The sequence below is a fragment of the Stegostoma tigrinum genome, chromosome 4 (genome assembly GCF_030684315.1).
Source record: "Stegostoma tigrinum isolate sSteTig4 chromosome 4, sSteTig4.hap1, whole genome shotgun sequence".
Taxonomy (NCBI): Eukaryota; Metazoa; Chordata; class Chondrichthyes; order Orectolobiformes; family Stegostomatidae; genus Stegostoma; species Stegostoma tigrinum.
This window is the reverse complement of record NC_081357.1, coordinates 56900147-56919725: the sequence shown is the minus strand read 5'-3', so window position 1 is coordinate 56919725 and position 19579 is coordinate 56900147. Positions and strand designations below refer to the sequence as shown.

General features: G+C 39.7%; 1 protein-coding gene across 3 annotated transcripts in view; it reads right to left on the bottom strand.

The window, feature by feature from the left end:
- Positions 1-4261: 4261 nt before the first annotated feature.
- The window catches only part of LOC125452231 (amine sulfotransferase-like), a 102877-nt gene continuing 87559 nt past the window's right edge, over positions 4262-19579 (bottom strand). For all 3 annotated transcript variants that reach the window (XM_048530401.2, XM_048530404.2, XM_048530403.2), the window contains 4 exons: positions 18902-19028; positions 11732-11826; positions 9264-9435; positions 4262-5510 (listed from right to left, as the gene is read on the bottom strand). In XM_048530401.2, the coding sequence (XP_048386358.1) occupies positions 5395-5510; positions 9264-9435; positions 11732-11826; positions 18902-19028 (510 nt within the window). In that variant the 3' untranslated portion in view covers positions 4262-5394. The remainder of the gene's footprint in view (positions 5511-9263; positions 9436-11731; positions 11827-18901; positions 19029-19579) is intronic.

The following is a 19579-nucleotide window of genomic DNA, read 5'->3' as shown; positions in this document are numbered from 1 at the left end:
CACCATTTAAGAACTTCATTTTGTCTCATTTCAAAACAGGTCCTCTAATCTGCCCATGGGAGATACTGGGTGAGTTGGTAATGTTAGAAATGAGAACTAGGGCTGTTTTGTAGGGGACATAAATTGGTGCTGTTTGCATTGAGGCCTATAAAGAGCCATCGGTTGGACTGAGGGCATAGGTTGCCAGAGTGAGAGGATCAATGGAGTTGGGCACAGTTGCTAAAGTCAGAATTGAAGATATGATAGACAATGGAGCTGGGTAAAGGAATGAAGTGACATGGATGGGTCATGAGGAGTGTGTCAGTTAAGTGAAGGGTTATAATAAGACTGGAGTGCCGTCTTATGGTTTTCTTTACAAACTTTAAAACAGTGTCTGAGCACCAAGGCAGATCTCCCTCAGCCTGCCTCTGTTCCTGGCAGCCTCAGCTGGGTGCATCCATTCCAATGCCTGGAAAACTTGATAGCCTGTACTACCCCAGAGCAAAAATTGGAAATTCCAAAGCACTTTCTTCTGGGTCAGGTTTGCAAGGCTGGGGAAAAGTCCTGACTTTGTACTCCTTCTGTAGGAATGAAAATTCAGGCCCAAGTTTACAAACAAGTCTCAAACAACTGGAACCAATAATTAGGGAACAGAGTTTGGAATGGGGAGAAAAAGCAAAGGCTTTAATCCTCACAATACTTAATTGGAGGGAATTTCTTCTCATCCACTTCTGCATTTCCTATGTCTGGCAAACAAAAGACTTGTGTTGACCTTTATTAATAGTATTAAGAGTGATGAAATGTCATAGTTCTTGGTTGATCAGATGAAAACTTACTTCTCTTAACAATATCAAATGATAATGGGAACAGACACACCTCGTTTAATGTTCTATACCTTGCACTGACTGTAATAGTACTGCAAATTATGGGATTTGGTCTAACTACATCAATCTCACTATCTTTATATGTAGAAGTGTATGAGAAAATTGCTAATTTAACAAAGCTGAAATAATCGAGAGAGGGTGGATATCAGCATTGTGCATATAATAACCAAAGTTGAAACTGATGGGAATTCTGTAGGTTATAAATACAATTGGGCTAACGATAGATGGTTATGGGTCAACACAAGTGATTGTGCTGTTAACGTTGGATGTTTGTTAAAGTAGATAGGGGTTATAAGCAGCAATGACATATTCCATGTGAGTTTACCAAGCTACTGCATTGCTAAGTTACAACTTGTAGATTTTCTACCTGCTGGTCTAGCTCTATGGCATAATGTTCCTGAAAGTTTGACTGAAATCCATTCACAGCAGCAGTCTGAAACTATTGTTAATCTAGCCATTACAAATCTACTGTCAACTTTCAATTGGATCCTCTGACTTTAGGGTATTACAATGTGGATGGAGAGTGTTAAATATTTAGATCAGGCAGTGTTGCTAGGGTGTGTCTTGATCTTAACCAGAGGACCAGGAATTCAAGAGCCACAATGCACTCTACGTACCCTTAACTTCAGTATAGTAGTGGGAGTGCTACATTGCTGAATTCTAAAAAAGACTTCATTGAATTTCCATCCTGGGTGGAAAAGATCTCATGACACCATTTGAAAGGAATAGATTTTGAGGCAGACTTATTTATCTGGTACCTAAACCATCGAAACGCAACATATTCCAGAATTTTCTGATGACTGAATAGCTTATCTGGAGAATTTAGCTCTGGGGTAGCTCTGCAAGCTGATCCCTTTCAAACTGAGATAAAAGTAAAATGTTGCAGACGCTGGAATTCTGAAACATGTCTGAAATAAATTTGAAGTCAGAACAAAGGGTTATTTCAGATTCAAAACTTTAAACTCTTTCTTTTCTGTCTCCACAGATGCTACCAGTTCTAGAGTTTCTCCAGCATTTTCTTTGTCCCTTTCAAACTGAGTCCACAAACCTTTAGTGAATTTACCAGTCACTGCACTGTAAGTAAATAGATAAGTAAGCAAGAGTTCTACATCTCTCCAAAGTTGGTCCATGTCTTCCTAGGAATACAAACTGGTCATTTAGTCCATCATTCAATGAGATAAGGGTGATGTAAATATACTTCCATGGGTCTTTGTCCTGCATCCCTCAACACCATTGGCTAACATTCACAACTTCACTGGAACTGTTGCAAACCCTCCACTCTCCGTCCACCACCTCTTTTTACAGAATATTCGGGACAATACTTAACACGATCATACACTACCTTCCACAAGGAGCAATTTTCTAGATCTTGTTTTCCTATCCCAGCATTAGGTGACTGACATTGGAGAGCTTGGGGACATCCTCGGTTTCGGAGTTGAAGTATATGAATATATTGCCCATTCTTTTATTGTCAATGTCAATTTCTCCGTAGCTTGGTTTGGAGATTTTAAAGTATGGTGCGCCTTGTGCACATGGTAAGTATTTAATGCAACTTTTAGTTTCCCTGCTGCCAAGCCAGTTTACTTCATTTAAAGTCACAAATGACTTTGCAGCTGACACAAATTTAGAAGTGAAGTATACGGGGAAAACCTGCTACTACTAAGGCAGATTGCATTGACTGTGTTGGCAGGGACTAATACATTGAGACATCAGAATGGAATAATTTGAGAAGGGAGAAGAAAATAACAAAACAAGAAGAGTGGGTGCACACTGTCTTAAAAATGTTATTAATTTAAAACAACAAAATTTTAAAGGGTTAATAACATTTATTTCTTCACATCAGTATATATTATTCAATTCACTATCTGAAATAACCAATTATTGAAAAATTATAGAAGTTAATCACGGAGAAAAAGACCTGATGTTAACATTAGAAAATGTCATCTATTTAGTTTAAACATGATATAAAATAGTACAAATTCAAGCAATTCATTACAAATTAATTACAAATTTCCATTCAATTTTCAGAACAGGAAAATGCCCAAAGACGTCAGCCACAAAAAAAAACTCATGGAACACTTTCCTCAGAAGATAGCAAACAATTATTTACATGAAATCATAATGAGTTTTATTGTGTTTATTTATAAACGCAGGCCAAAATATCAGAAATCATACCAAATCGCAACATTTGTGATAGTACCTTGGCTGTTTTGACTCCTCTCCAATCCCAAACAAAATAAATTCCCAATATAATTCTTTAAGCAATCTTATTATGAATAAAATTGTGCCCAGGTAAAAAGTAAGTGTGTGGGGGCTACAGGGGAAAATCATCCAATCACTGGAGTCACACCTGACAAAGGAGCTCAGGCTGCTCCACTTAGAAACCTGTCAGAAATTACCGCGAGTCCAGGACATTGCAACAGGGGATCCTCAGGAACAGTGTTCTCAGGACAAAAATCATCAAATTCATCAACTACCATAATGCCACCATCATTTCATTACTGCCCTTGCTGTAATGATTCTATATGATTCAGCAGCATTCATAATTAACTCTGTTATTGAAACAGTTTGTGCCAACCTACAGCTGAACCGGGACTTCTTCAATTCATCCAGCCTGGGTTGACCAGTGACAGATAACATTTGCACTATATATGAACCAGGGGAATGTTTATTTTCAACAAATAATGCCTAATCACCTCCTATTCATGACCATCAGCGAGTCTTCCTCTAGCGAGTTTTGAGAAGATTTGTAGCTCAGGTTGAGGTTCTGGATGTGAGTTTGCTCGCTGAGCTGGAAGGTTAGTTTTCAGGCATTTCGTCACCATTCTAGGTAACATCATCAGTGAGCCTCCGACGAAGTGCTGGTGTTATGTCCCGCTCTCTATTTATCTGGTTAGGTTTCCTTGGGTTGGTGATGTCATTTCCTGTTCTTTTTCTCAGGGGATGGTAGATTGGCTCCAAGTCAATGTGTTTGTTGATGGAATTCCGGTTGGAATGCCATGCTTCTAGGAGTTCTCGTGCATGTCTCTGTTTGGCTTGTCCTAGGATGGATGTGTTGTCCCAATCAAAGTGGTGTTCTTCCTTATCTGTATGTAAGGATACGAGTGATAGTGGGTCATGTCGTTGCAAGAACTGTGACAAACACTACATTGGACAAACTGGCAGGAAGCTAGCCACCAGGATACATGAACATCAACTAGCCTCAAAACGACATGACCCACTATCACACTTCCAACCGGAATTCCATCAACAAACACATTGACTTGGAGCCAAACTACCAGCCCCTGAGAAAAAGAACAGGAAATGACATCACCAACCCAAAGAAACCTAACCAAATAAATAGAAAGCGGGACATAACACCAGTGCTTCGTCAGAGGCTCACTGATGATGTTACCTAGAATGGTGACGAAACGCCTGAAAACTAACCTTCCAGCTCAGCAAGCAAACTCACATCCAGAGTCTTCCTCTAATCAGCATCGAAGAAGTTACTATTTACCAGAAGCTTAATCAATTAACCACTTTATCAGTTCATGGCTGCAAAGTTAAAAGATGACACTAAGGTAAGAATTTTTAAATGACTGTTTCACTTGAAACAACAGGGACAGTAATAGACTGTGAAATGGTTGGAATCTTTGAGGGCAGCAGCAGACAGTTTCTGTCCAAGGGAGCAGGGTATAGATGCTGAGCCTCTGGGACCATCGAGGAGTAAGGAAGCTCTGCAGCAGCAGCAGCAGAAATTCCCTATAGCATTTCTTAAGGCCATGATCATGCTTCGTGAGAGAAGTTGGAGCAATCAATTTCTATCAGAGTGCCATTATTTTTATGGTATGCATGCTAATAGCTGTGAGTAGACTTGAATGGAACATGAACACCAGCATTTTCCAGAATTGGGCTGAATAGCCTGTTCCAGTGCTGTAAATGTAATTCTATGTAAATGTACTTAGCATTTCATAGTGATCAATTTTTAAATTTTACAGCTGAATATCTACATTTGTACATCTTTTCCATGGAAAAATAAAACAATCAACTATCTGAAAGAACTTCTAACAGAAACTAATGCATCCAAACTTGTTAGACTACAAAAAAATCAAGAACATGCATGCTCCAGAAATCCACAGGTTTTCCCAAGTCTGAACTTTGAGAAATACGTGACAATACACTAATGTTTTTTAGCAAATAATATATAGCTGTTCTCTGTCTTGCACAATACTTGAATATAATTGAAAATCTTGAGTATCTGTCTCCTCACTTTCAGTGCTGAAATTAGAACTGTATTCTCCAAACATAAAACACAAAGTTCAGATTATCAATTTTTACTAAACCACTGCATTTGAATGATGAGTAGTAATCAAATGGTTAATGCTCGCTTGCACCTGAAAACTTTCATGCATTGAATTATACTCAAAATGTATAAATTTACCCTTCTTAGTGTAATTCTCCACAAATAACCTGTTTAGACATACATTCTCTTTTTCGTATTTTCTTTTATTTGTTTTTGGAACATCACATGCTGCTAATTGTTGCATTTTATTTATTCATTGTCCCAGATAAACGCTAGAGGCACATCCTTCATTTTTTCTTTGAAAATTCTATCAAACATTTCAGATTGAGCCACAGTGAAGTGATTTTTCCAGTCTCCAATTGTACCTGTAAAGAAAAAAAATGCAATTTCATAGACAGGATCACTTTGCAATAAGCAAATAAGAAAAGGTAGAGCAGGACATGGGCAACTTGGGATGGTAATTGACAGAAGTTGGCTTTCCAAGTATTATTTCTGAAGTCTTAAAAGAAAACTTAGTTTTGGTTGGTTGGTTGGTTGCAATGGCCACTGAAGAAACCCAAAGAGAACAGCTCTAATTCCTACTGTACTCATACTAATTGTTTCAATAATGGTATGGTAGTGAAGGATGGGCATTAGGTCCTTACCTATGTAAGAAGTACCATGGAATCCCTACAGTGTGGAAACAGATTCTTCAGCCCAACAAGTTCATACCAGCCCTCACAGCATTCCACCCAGACCCATCCACCTATCACCTACCTCATCTACACATCCCTGAACACTACGGGGCAATTTAGCATGGCCAAGCCACCTCCTGTACATTTTTGGACTTTGGGAGGAAACTGGACCACCCGGAGGAAACCCACTCACACACAGGGAGATTGTGCAAACTTCACACAGACAGTTGCCGAGGGCGGAATCGAACCCGGGTCCCTGGCGCTAACCACTGAGCCACCGTGCTGCCCCAATAAGATACCAGGACTAGTCCGCGAGTTGAACTCGTGACCTCTCACATATCAACACTGCAGAACACTCTAAGTGAGAATCATACCCCCAAGCTAACAAGCCCTTCCCATATTTGCTTGTTTAGGTTAATGGCAAGGACACTCAAAAGGCATTTAGGAAAGGGTCTTCTACAAAAGACTATTAAAGTAAAAGCTGCGGCACTCCTAGTCTTTGGATTTGATGACCAAATGCTGCAACTGATACATTCTAAGGGCCAGGACCACATGTCGAGGGATGTATCAAAGCTTCATTCAGCCACTGCAACTTTGTACCATTGATTAACATATTTTTATAAATGTTATCAACAAAGTATGTTTTGGGTGAAGAAATATGGAGAATCCAGTAAATCTTGGCAGTAGACAAACAACTAAAGTTAAGAAAACAGTTATGCTTAGGAAGGGTGCAAATGCTAAATGATGTCTCTCCCAGGACTTGCTGTTTCAATGAGTGATGCTAAAAAATTTCAATCAATTGACCTGAATTCATTAACTCAATGCAGACAAATAGTAAGAATACGAATAAATACAGCTTAGAAATAACAATGAGTCAGAAAAATATGTAAAAATCTTCAGATTTATGTTGGAAAAATTTAATGCAGAATACTGTCATGTTGAAATGGTATGGATGATACAAGGAGTTTTAACACCTTAAATTGTACAAATGACAAATGTAAAGCAGAAACTAATGTAACCAACGGAATCTCAAACTATATATACTAGATGGTTGAATACACCAAAAAATAGTCATAACCATTCAAGGTCCATTCTGATCCCATCTATTTGAAAATTATGTCCAATTTTAGTTCCCAATGCAGACGTGAGACATTCAAGCTTCAAAAGTAACGTAAAGCATGACTTGTAGTGTTAGCAATCTGAGTTATTCAGGGGAATTAAAGATAATAGACAATAGACAATAGGGCAGGAGTGGACCATTCGGCCCTTCGAGCCAGTACCACCATTCATTATGATCATGGCTGATCGTCCTCAATCAGTATCCTGTTCCTGCCTTATCCCCATAACCCTCGATTCTACTATTACTATCAGATTTTCAGCCTTGAAAGGAGACATCCAAGAAATGGGGGCAATTTTTACTGTTGTTACCAAAGTTAAGTAAGTCACCCTTTTTAAATGCTGCTGCATTTTCTGTCTATTCACTACTACTGAAAAAATGAACTGGGCTGCAGAGTGGATCCACTGGCTCCGGCTTCCCAACTTGCATACACAAGTTAAATTGACCCCCACCTCATTGAGGAATACACCATACATGTGATGTAAAAACACAATCTTTAAGTAATTTAAGATCAGCCATGTATACAGGAAAACTGATTCAAACTAGAAACAAATTTTGACACAAAATCAAGATGTTTCTTTCACTCCAAGAATGACCAATGCACTGACTAAGCTTCCAATCGATAGCAAAAATCCTGGGACATTTTGGGAAATAATTGAGTGTCACACTGGGGAACCCCGAGTGACTTTCTGTATGGATAAATTAAGGTGAATGAAATTAACTTCCCCTAACTTCCTATGACTTTTTTTTCCTTTTTCTCGAAAAAGTCTCAATTTCTAATAGAGAAAGCGATGTTTCGAGACACAATCTTGGGACAATGTAACTTGTAGCATTGTGCCTGTTGGCCCCACCGGAGTTTGCAGGAGCAATGAAATGGACAGGTGGATAATCAGCTAATCTTTCTATGACACCCTGTGGAAGCAGTAAGAAGGGAGAAATTTCTGGTCAATCATGGTTCATAAGAAGTGCCCCTCAAGCTGTCTCTCTAAAACAGAGAGACAGTGCAAGAATGAGAGACCGACAAATACTTTTTTTTCCCTTGAGGACTATATCAACTTAAACACACAGATAGATGCAATACTAATGCTCGCCCAGAAACACAACTCCATTGGGTAGCTGTATTCATACTTGAATCACAAAAATTTGTACGACAGGAATACTCAGAGGCTTGGCTTCCAAGGGCTGCATGCTCCCATATGGCTTACTGATCATTGTCTGTTTTCTCACTTGAACACACTGACCTCCAAGTCTAAATTCCTGACGTGTTCCAAAAATGGAAAGTGCAGCACCAGGAGCATGAATTTACAATACAAAAGCAAAACAGTTATGGTAAATGTTTATAAAACACTGATTCAATCTCAATGGGATAACTGCTCAATTCTCAGCGTTACACTTCGGGAAAGACGCGAAGAGATTAGGAGAATGCAGGAAAGAACAGTTCTGGGGACTGACTTCAGGTAGAGTACATGGATAGATTATCAAAGCTGTGACTCTTTAGTGAAAAGAAAGTTGAGAGGAGATTCAAATAAAGGTGTGTTTGGCAGAAAAAGGGTCTTCATCAGAAAAAGAGTCTAGGCCTGAAATGTCAGCTTTTGTGCTCCTAAGATGTTGCTTGGCCTGCTGTGTTCATCTAGCCCCACACTTTGTTATCTCAGATTCTCCAGCATCTGCAGTTCCTACTATCTCTGGCAAGAGAGGATGCTGTTTTTTAAACTAAGCAACTGGTTGAGATCTTGAATATATTGCTTGAGGGTGTGGTGGAGGCAGATACAACTGTGCCTTTCAAAAGGAAATTGGGTGATGGTCGGATAAGAAGATATTTACAGAGATGTGGGGAAAAGACAGAGGAGTGGGACTAGCTTACGGGCGGCATATTGGCTCAGTGGTTAGCACTGCTGCCAGAAGCCTGGGTTTGATTCCACCCTCAGGTGACTGCCTGTCTGGGGTTTGCATGTTCTCCCTGTGTCTGCATGGTTTCTGGCAGGTGCTCTGCTTTCCTCCTACAGTCAAAAAATGTGCAAGTTGGATGAATTGGCAATGCTAAAGTTGTCCATTGTATTCAGGGATGTATAGATTAGGTGCATTAGTCATGGAAAATGTACAGCCTTCAGATAATGAGATGGGTCTGGTTGGGATGCCCTTCAGAGTTTTGGTGTGGATTTGTTGGGCCAAATGACCTGTTTCCACACTGTAGGGATTCTATGAAGCTGAGTACCCTAGTAGGACTAGTGTAGATTTAGAGATGTTTCTTAATGGTGCAGACTCGATGGGCTGAGGGCCTCTGATGTACTGTATGATTCTATAATTCTACAAATCTAGTTAGATACCTTTCCGAAGGAATGCTCCTTCTTCAGATTTTTTGGGAATTCCTTCATAGTTGGCCATTGGATTCTTTTTCATAATATCAAACCCGCAGTGTTCTAACATGCTGTCCAGTTTTTCATCATCCAGCTGTCTTCCAACAAAGTTGCAAATTTTTTGTACTGATGCTCTAAGATCCTGTCAGGAGTCAATGCAGTAAACACAGTTACGTATCCTCAAAACACAAGAATGGCAACAACCTCTTCGACCCTTGAAAGTAAAACAACTTCACTCACTGAAATTACTCACTAGTTGCCCTTAAGAATGTGGAATCATTCTATAGCTAATATTGTTAAGAATTGGATAAGTGGTGAAACTATTGTTATATATGTTAATTTCTAGATACCGAACTGCAGATCTTTAAAACTAATCTTGCCGAGGTGCACTGGATTCATCTGAGGTCCAATGTTCAAAGGTAAAAACTGATAACATGTCAGGAAATTTGTTCTGACTCCTACATGTATTGACATTGTAAATACATTCCAATCTTTTCTTTAAATTAATTATGTGATCAAAGAGTTTTGGCCAGGGTTTGTTTCTCAACACTGGTTACCCTTTAGAAGGAAGTAATAAAGTGGCTAGATTTTTAACACCTATGTGAATAAAATGATCTTTTCAAGCCTGCACTCCTGGTATTGTCCCACAACACCAAGTTGATCACACATTAATATCTCTCAATCTTGACTTAATTGATGAGTTGCTAGACCTTGCTTATGGCCAGAAAATCTCGGTGACCTTTTGACACAGCTTTGACTAGAGGTCAAAATTACTTAATTTTTAAAAATACTTTGGGACACCACAAAGTAATGAAAGTTGCTCCATCAATGCAACCTTTTAGGAAGTTAAATTGTGATCAAACAATTTGTTGATACCCCTCTTTCAGGGTTTTAGTCTTGGTCATAGAAACATGACTGGAACAACTCAAGTTATTATGTTAATAGAATAAAGTTCAAACTCGTCAAAATGCTCAATGTGGCAACACCATGCTATTTCACACAGTTCATATATAGGTTAAATACAGATAGAACAACAGGTTATCAATGGTGAAAGTACATGAAACAGTAGAGTTAGATATCCAGATTTGAACCTGAGTAGGAATACCGATAGTAAACGTGAGTTCCAATCAATTTTGTTCAACCCAACTATCATTACAGATGTTCAATTGCCAATAATACAAAATACTCACAAATACAACTTGTCTTATCCTACCAGGGAATTCCTTTAATTTTTACATCCCTACCAACTGGCAATGTCGATCACAAGGTTACCTACAATTTTGTGTATTTTCACCATTACTAACCTGCTGTATGTGACTAATCAAATGCCTTCTGAAAGTCCATCGAGACAATATCTCCCATCCAGCATGTTCATGATCCATCTCAAAATACAACTATATTACCCATTTGATTATCTCATTTAATAACCACATGTAAATAATACTTCACTTCAATTCAAAACGTGGCTATAAAACTCAACACAGGCAACTTTTCTGCAAACAAACAGGCCACTTAATTGTATTCCTCATCCAGCCATAAGTGTCCAAAAATGATTGATCAAAGCAGCTTCCAAACAGTGATAATCTTTGAAACTGTGGAGGGCCAAGGAGTCTCAAGATCCATGTACATGATCATTAAAATATCATGCACAGTATATAAAAAATAATCAAAATTACAAATAAAATGTTGGCCTTTCTGTCAAGTGGACTAGGGAAAACAAACAGGTAGATATCATGATGTAGCTACAGAGAACTCTGGTTCGGACTTACCTGTTTCAGTTTTGGGACTCACGTCTTGCTAATTTTTTTACACTGGCCATGGAGGGAGTTCATTAATGATGTACTGGGATGATAACTGGACTCTAAGAATTAAATTATTTGGGAAAGATTGCATAATCTAGTGCAACACTCCCCTGAATTTCAAAAACCAAGGGGTGACTGCAAAGTTTTCAAGCACCGAGGGTGTTGGCACACAGAAACTAATTCTGCTGGTTAGGGAGCCTAGCACTAGGAGACAGTCTCATATAGTTAGAGCTAGATTACTACTATTACCTCAACCATTGCTGAATAGTGCCATTAATAAAGTGAAATGTCCATGGTTGTTTCACAAAAGCATCACTAATACAAAAGTTGTCTAATTTTAGGGCAATTGGCATAAAAATGTTTGCATAAAGATGTTGGTTTCAAGAAGCATCTTAAAAAGGAGGAAAGAGAGCTGGAGAGGTTGAGCGAAGTAATTCTAACTTTTGAACACATGCATCTTAAGGCACAGCCATTATTGCAGAACAATTAAAAAATCAGCACACCCAAGAGAACAGAATTAGAGAAATGCAGATATCTTGAAAAGGTTGGAGAATTGCAGTAAAGTACAAAATAGTACATGGCCTATTCCTGATCGTATGAACATAGAAAAAGGTAATATTTTCAAAATATTATTACTTTCTTCAACTCTTCATAAGTCATGAACAAGAAGTTGAATTCATCCTTGTGAGCATACCACTCCCTGATATGGTCAAACCAGCAGCTGAATTCCACTGTTAGAGAACAAAACAAATCAAGGTTATATTTCAGTTCAACTGCATTAATAATTATGAACAAATAAACAAATGAAAACATATTTGTCACAATCTATACCATTTTGCACAATTTAAATTGCACAATTTAACATAATCAGATAAAGCAGAGCACAAATCTTTACTGTGCTTCATAAAAAAACAACGCTCCTTAAAATAATAAAATGTGAGGCTGGATGAACACAGCAGGCCAAGCAGCACCTCAGGAGCACAAAAGCTGACGTTTCGGGCTACCAGCCCAGTTCGTCCCCTCCCCCCACTGCACCACACAACCAGCCCAGCTCTTCCCCTCCACCCACTGCATCCCAAAACCAGTCCAACCTGTCCCTGCCTCCCTAACCTGTTCTTCCTCTCACCCATCCCTTCCTCCCACACCAAGCCACACCCCCATCTACTTACTAACCTCATCCCACCTCCTTGACCTGTCTGTCTTTCCTGGACTGACCTATCCCCTCCCTACCTCCCCACCTATACTCTCTCCACCTATCTTCTTTTCTCTCCATCTTCGGTCCGCCTCCCCCTCTCTCCCTATTTATTCCAGAACCCTCACCCCATCCCCCTCTCTGATGAAGGGTCTAGGCCCGAAACGTCAGCTTTTGTGCTCCTGAGGTGCTGCTTGGCCTGCTGTGTTCATCCAGCCTCACATTTTATTATCTTGGATTCTCCAGCATCTGCAGTTCCTATTATCTCTGCTCCTTAAAATAAATATCTGCATGGTGGTACACGAGTATGATTATTTTGACTACAAATAGCCATAAAGTTTCAAGACCAAACCACTGGCATAATCTTGTATTATTGGAAAAAGTTTGAAGAAAATAATCGGCAATGCTTCAGTTCAGGGCTTTACTTTTCTGGAGTTAATGCCTGAACGCATTCCCAGTGTTCAATTTTCAACTGAAGCATTATCAACCTAATTCATGAGAAAACGGACTTTACAAGTCTACCTGCTTCCGCAACGTAATTGTCAAAAGCATTTCAAAAGTCCTACATTCCAGAGTTATACATTCTTGTAAATTACATCACACTAGCATCAATTTTCTTTTATATCATGCCTTTCATGAATTAAAACATGCCCAGGCACTTTACTGTTAAAGTCAGGTAACAGACTTGGTGAAAGTGATAGTGCTGAGTGGACAATCCATCTTACGCTCCGACTGAAGTCATCAGCATCACAGATACAGACTTCAGCCAGTTTCAGTAACTCAACATGATATCAAGAAACAATTGAAGGCACTGGGCTTTGCAAAAGCCGTGTGACCTGGCAATATTCCAGTAATAATCCGGAAGACTTGAGCTACGGAACTAACTCCATCCCCTTGCCATGCTGTTCTAGTACAGTCACAACTCTGGCATCTACCTGGCAATGTGGAAAATTGCCCAGATATGTATTGTGCACAAAAAGCAGGACAAATCCAAAGTCGAACATGGCCATTTACTGCTGCATCTGTGTACTGTTAATGGTCAGCAAAGTGATGGGGGTAGGTGTCAACAGTGCCAGTAAGCAGCACTCACATAATAATAACATGTCCCTTGACATTTGTTTTGGCTAGGTCAGGTCTAATTAGCTCGCGGCAGCCCTGTACCAAAAATGGAGAAGAGAGCAATTGACAGGGTGTGGCATCTAGGATCCTGAGCAAAACTGGAATCACTAGGGATCAGTGAGGGAGGGTGGAGGGGCGTGTAGGAGAATATCCACTAGCTGGAGCGATACCTAGCATAAAGACAACATGGTTGTAATTATTGGAGGAAGTCAATCATCTCAGCCCCAGGACACGGTTGCAGGATCTCTTCAGGCCCAACTATTTTCAGCCGTTTCAACAACGACCTTCCTTCTTTCATAAAGCAGGATAGAAATGTTCGTTAAAACTACACACTGTTCAGCATAATCAGGGACTCATCCAAAACAGTTCACGACAATTTGCAGCAAGACCTGGACAATATTCAGGCTTGGACTGATGAGTGGCATGTAACATTCTCATTCCACACAAGTTCCACATAATGACCATTTCCTTGATATTCTGTGGCATCACCATCATTGAATTCCCCACGAACAACATCCTCTGGATTACCATAGAGCAGAAACCGAAGCGAAGCTGTGGCTATAAAAGCTGGTCAGCAATTGGGAATTCTGTGCCAAGTAACTTACATCAGCCTCCCCAATGCCTGTCTACCATATATAAAGGACAAGTCAGGATTGTGATGGAATACTCTCTACTTCAACAAAAGTCCAACAATAGCCAGGAAACTGGTCACCATCTTGGATAATGCAGCCTGCTTCACTGGTACTCCATTGAAGACCTTCAATATTGACACCCTCCACCACTGATGCACAGCGGTGCTAGGGTCTACTATCTCCAAAATGCACTGAAACAACTCACCAAGCTCTTCAAACAACACCTTCCAGAATCAGAACATCTGCCAACTAGAAGGACAAGATAGCCGACATGTGAGAACACCACCAGCTGCAAATTCCTCACCGTACACCATCCTGACTTGGTACTACATTGTTGATTCTTAACTATCGCTGCGTCAAAATCCTGGAACACTTTTCCTAACAGCATAGTAAGTCTGCCTACACCACATGGGCTGCAGTGGTTCTAGAAAGCAACTCATTGTCAACTTAAAAACAAAATATTGTGAAAGCTGGAAATCTGAAATAAAATAGTAAGTATGTGAAAAAGTCAGCAGATCCAGGTTCATCTGTGGAGAGGGTAACAGATTTGATGTTTTAAATCCAGTATGACTCATTTTCCATTTCCACTGTCAGCTCGCTGAGTTTCACCAGCACCTTCTCTTTTTATTTTACCATCAACTTTTCAAGGGTAATTGGGAATGGGTGATAAATGTGCCCTCAACTAACAACGCCCACATCCTGGGAAGAAAAAAAAACAAATGCTTGAAGAAGTATCTTATATCAGCGTGGGGGACTGGCAGAAAGATTTAGGAAGGGGATTCAAGAGCGTAGGACCCAAATGGCTGAATGAATGCTAAGTGAGACAAGGAAAGCATGAGATATAATTGTAAGATTGTATAGCTCTTGCAGGGTTGTAGGACTGAAGGAGATTACAGAGAGTGAGGTGGTGAGGTTCTGGAGAGAAGTCAACTCAAGGATGAGAATTTTGAGAGTGATGCACAGTTGGACTGGAAGCCAATGTAGTTCAGTGAGCACAAGGACAGTGAGAGTTAGGATGTAAGGGGTAGAATGTTGTAGGGAACTAAAGGTCTATGCACTCTAGAAGTTTGTAGGTTAACTAGAAAAAAAAATGATCTGGAGGCAACAAAAGCATTAATAAGATTGTCAGCAGCAAATGTATTGAATCAGAGATGGATCCATGGAGAGAGATGTCAACAGTCTGCGATGGAGAGGATACACTGTCAGAACTTGAGTTTTGGGTTAAAGAGGCAGGTATCAGGCTGTTTCAACTTGAGATAGGGGCCTGAAGAGAACAATCACATAATCTAAATCTAACAGTGTTTGTGATTTCAGTTTTCCCTAATATATTGATTATATTTGGCTCAACCAAGACTGGATAGCACAGATGCAGAAGAGTAATCAAGAGTGGTGGCATTTGGGAATAGAGTTACCTGTCATCAGTGTACATCTGAACCTGTATTTCTGCTTGGGAATGATGTAATAATTGATGGTAAACATATTAGATGAGAAACAGAAAGGCTGAAGAGAAATCCTCAGGGAACTCCAGGAGAAACATGAGAGCCTGCAAAGAGGAAATTCTCTGGTTTTACCAGGGTTTTGAAGAGTGGAATAAAAAGAAGGTTTTTCCACACAGCTTAATGGTAGACCAGAGTTATACACAGTCAACTGTAGTGTATGTATTCAAAAATAACATCTCCAAACCAGATTATTAAGAGTTAATTGAATATAGTAATGAGAAATTGTCGGGACATTGGAAAAATATGTGAAAACAGGTTATTCTGGTCACATTCCTGTAGGAAGGATGTTGTTAAACCTGGGAGAGTGCAGAAAAGATTTACAGGGATATTGCTGGGACTGGAAGGTTTGAGCTAGAAGGTTGCCCTTGTAGAGGATTATAAGATCATGAGGGGCATGGATAGAGTGAACAGCCAAGGTCTTTTTCCCAGGATAGGGGTGTCCAAAACTAGAGGGCATAGGTTTAAGGGGAGAGGAACAAGATTTAAGAAGGACCTGAAGTTGGTGCATGTATGGAACGAGCTGCCACAGGCAATGGTGGATGCGAGCACAATTACAACATTTAAAAAGGTATGTGGATAGGTACTTGATTTTAACTACCAAGCACAGGAGAATGCTTGGGAAAAGTACTCAGAAGAGGCAATTCAGCACACGACATCAAATCCAGTACACAATTAATATTAGAGACTTTTCACTGTTCATTGGACTTCACCATCGGACCAGAAATTGAGATCAAGCTCCAAGTGCCAGCCATCACTGAGGCAACCCGAATGAGCAAAAGGACTTGATGCTCACCCTTTGAATATGTCTGAAGTAGTTTATGATTATTGAACAAATTTACTCGCTCAGTGCACGTGTCTGCTTGTATTCATTTTGATTGATCTTAAAGACCAGTTATTGCATTTTAGCCTAATATTACATCAACTGTGCCCAAGTTTGCAGCCTGTTCAAGAAGGGTGGTGAGAGATCATGGATTTTGTGCACAATTACAAAGGATGTTGGCCTGACTGAGGTTACTTTAGTGCCCTGACATGGAATTGCAAGAAATAGGAGAATGGAATTGGGAGATGACACCAAATTGAAAGACTTGAAGGAAGGGGAGGTTGCAGATGGGATGGCAGTCTACAAGGATGGAAGAATTAAGGTTGGATTTTTGAGGTGGATTTTCTTGATGGTGGATATGCAAAGAAGAACATGAATGTTTCACAGTTTCATGGAAATAGGCTTGAGATAGAAGGGGTACCTTGTGTGGACAAGCTATTCGCAAAGATGACATGAAGAGAAATAGGTGAGAAATGAAAGAATGACTCCAGTTCTGAGCTGGGACAGATTACAGAAGGAAATTAATAATTACAATAGTTAATTGAGGAGAAAAACCGTCTCACTCCCATTTTCCTCTAAATGGTAACATTGGGACCCTTGCTAAGTCTACTAATTTTCACTGGTCCCAGACAAAACTAGGTTAAAGTGTGACAAAAATGACCCTGGGAGCACAGACTACTTCAGTACTCTTTTTGAAAGTTCTTCTGCATTTATTTCTAAACAATATAGATATTTCTTTCTATTTGTAATTAAAATTAATACTTGTGAGGCTGGGGCTTTTTCCACAGGACTGTAGGAGGTTGTGGGGTGACCTTATAGAGGTTTATAAAATCATGAGGGGCATAGATAAGGTGAATGACAAATGTTTTGCTTCCCTAGTATAGGGAAATTCAAAACTAGACAGTATATTTTTTAAGATGAGATGGAAAAGATTTAAAGATTCCCCAAAGACACTGCCCCCAGAACTCTTACTTTTCCCAGTCCCTGGCCCAACACACGGCCTACCGTGGGACCCGACACAGCACCCAACCAACATACCTCAACCACACCCAGCTGTCCAAATGGCTAGCAATTTGGAACTTTGAATTTTAGAATATGGCAGCTGACTGCTGTGAGCAAGTGGTTGAACAAGTAGTTCACCTTCCTTGGCATTTCTGCATTATGATGGAACTGTCAGAATGGAATTTCTGAAGGAATCTTAATTGAAGTCTGGTATCAGAATTGTGGAGGTCATTCACAGCATAAAGAAAAGGTACAGAGTGGTTATCTGCTGGAAACTGCCACTTCTCAGTAAATTTGAGACATCTTTCTTTATCTATTCCGGCCTTTAGACAGATCTAATTGAATTGCTCCACCTTTGATAGACTGAATACTTGAAGCTCTAAAATTCATTCTTAAAGCCCTCTCAGTCTCTTTCTTACTCTAATATCTCCTTAAAAACTTGGGTATCGAGCAATCATTCCACCATTTGCACTATGTGGCTGCATTCCAAAATTCTTCATAACACGTTGGTGAACGACCTTAGAAAATTTTTCTAATATTGGTCCAGGATTAGTCCAGGATGGGCTCCCATTATGAGCTCAAATTAAAATCATATTTTCTGTCTTACAGTTATTAACGTGATCTTTGCCAATCAGAAGGACCAGAAGTCTTCAATCCCAGCAGCTCCCTTAGAAGTGGTTTCTACTGTCAATAGTGCAACAGTTCCCAGAGGACAGGTGAGTAAGCTAAGTTTATCACAGCCAGCCAGGCAAGGAAAGGGGAATCATTGCAGAGCATGAGGACGTCTATCAGGAACGGTGACCCCTCTCAAGGAAGGATCTTTCCATCAGCTGAATCAGAATGGTTCCCCCTCCTGTCCCCCTGCAGCCTGGGCCCACAAGGAGACTTCAACGTTGCAACTTCGCCCAGCCATGTTCCACTATACCCATGCCATTACCAATGATGACAGAGTTAGGGTTAACCTTATTGCAAAATGAGACCCTTAACTAACCAGGGTGTCGGGAATGCAATGAGCATTTTATCTCCTGAACTTCCTCTCAACTTTGAGCTCCCCAGCCCATCTCCTCTCAGTCTGTTCCCAGCATGGAAGGCCAATGAGAAGTTCAATTTTATCCAACTTGTGACATGTTGACAAGTATAGGAGCACAGATTCTAGCAAGAATTCAAAGTAATCTGTTATATAATGTGGCATGTTCCATTTTAGATGCACAAATCTATCTTCATTTTACATCTGCCACTTTCTACTAATAATGTTTTTGCTGAGGCCAGAGTCTTTCAAATTACTCCTATGTGGACTCTTTGCTGGGGACAATGATACCTTCTTTTTAAGAAATGCCTACATGTAATTGAAGATACTCCTCTCAGCTAAAAGAAGTATAATACTGAGAGATGGAATGCAAAGAGATAAGAAACTCATCCAATCATTTCATTATAATTCAATACATATTTATATATAAATGACAGCAGTGTACAGAAGCATGAGATCCGCTGAACAAACTGATATCTCATATACACAAAGCTCATGAAATTATAACTGTTTACCTCTGCCTGCAAGGAATTTTTCTAGAAAGTCTGGAAAATCCTTTGGTGATTCATATAGGGCAAGATGCTGATGGAAATAATAGGAAGAGACCAGGACATCCTTAGGATTCCGTGCAACATAAATAACCTACATGGGAAGTAATAGAATATGGAACACAAAGATTGTTCAGTACAGTGTATATTCTGATATTAGCCATTTCAACAACTTGCTTTCAACTTTTATTTCAGATCATATTGGTCCAGATTTTAGCAAAGAAACATCAGGCGTGTGTCTTGCACGCCATTAGCAGCTCATGATCTGGCCAGTAGCTTGCATCAATATGTATAAAAGAAAAAGATATTTTAAAGAATTGCAATTCTCTACAAGTTGCTGATTCATCTGTGCCATACCATTAGTAGCTTTACAAATCAACAATTTGCACTTTCCCTCCCCAAGGCTTTCAGGAAGTTGTTGCAGTTGTACTTTAACTGCAATTTGAACTTGCCAAGTAATGTTAAGTTTAGCAGATGACAGTCCAAGTACCTATTTAATATTGCGATAATTATTAATGGCTCTTACGTTAATAGATTTCCCTTACATTGTGTATAGACAATTAAAAGTCTGAAATCTCATCCTTCAGGTTGTGAATACTTGGAGATTTTACGCATGTGATTCTTTTTCTTACTTAGCCCAGTCTG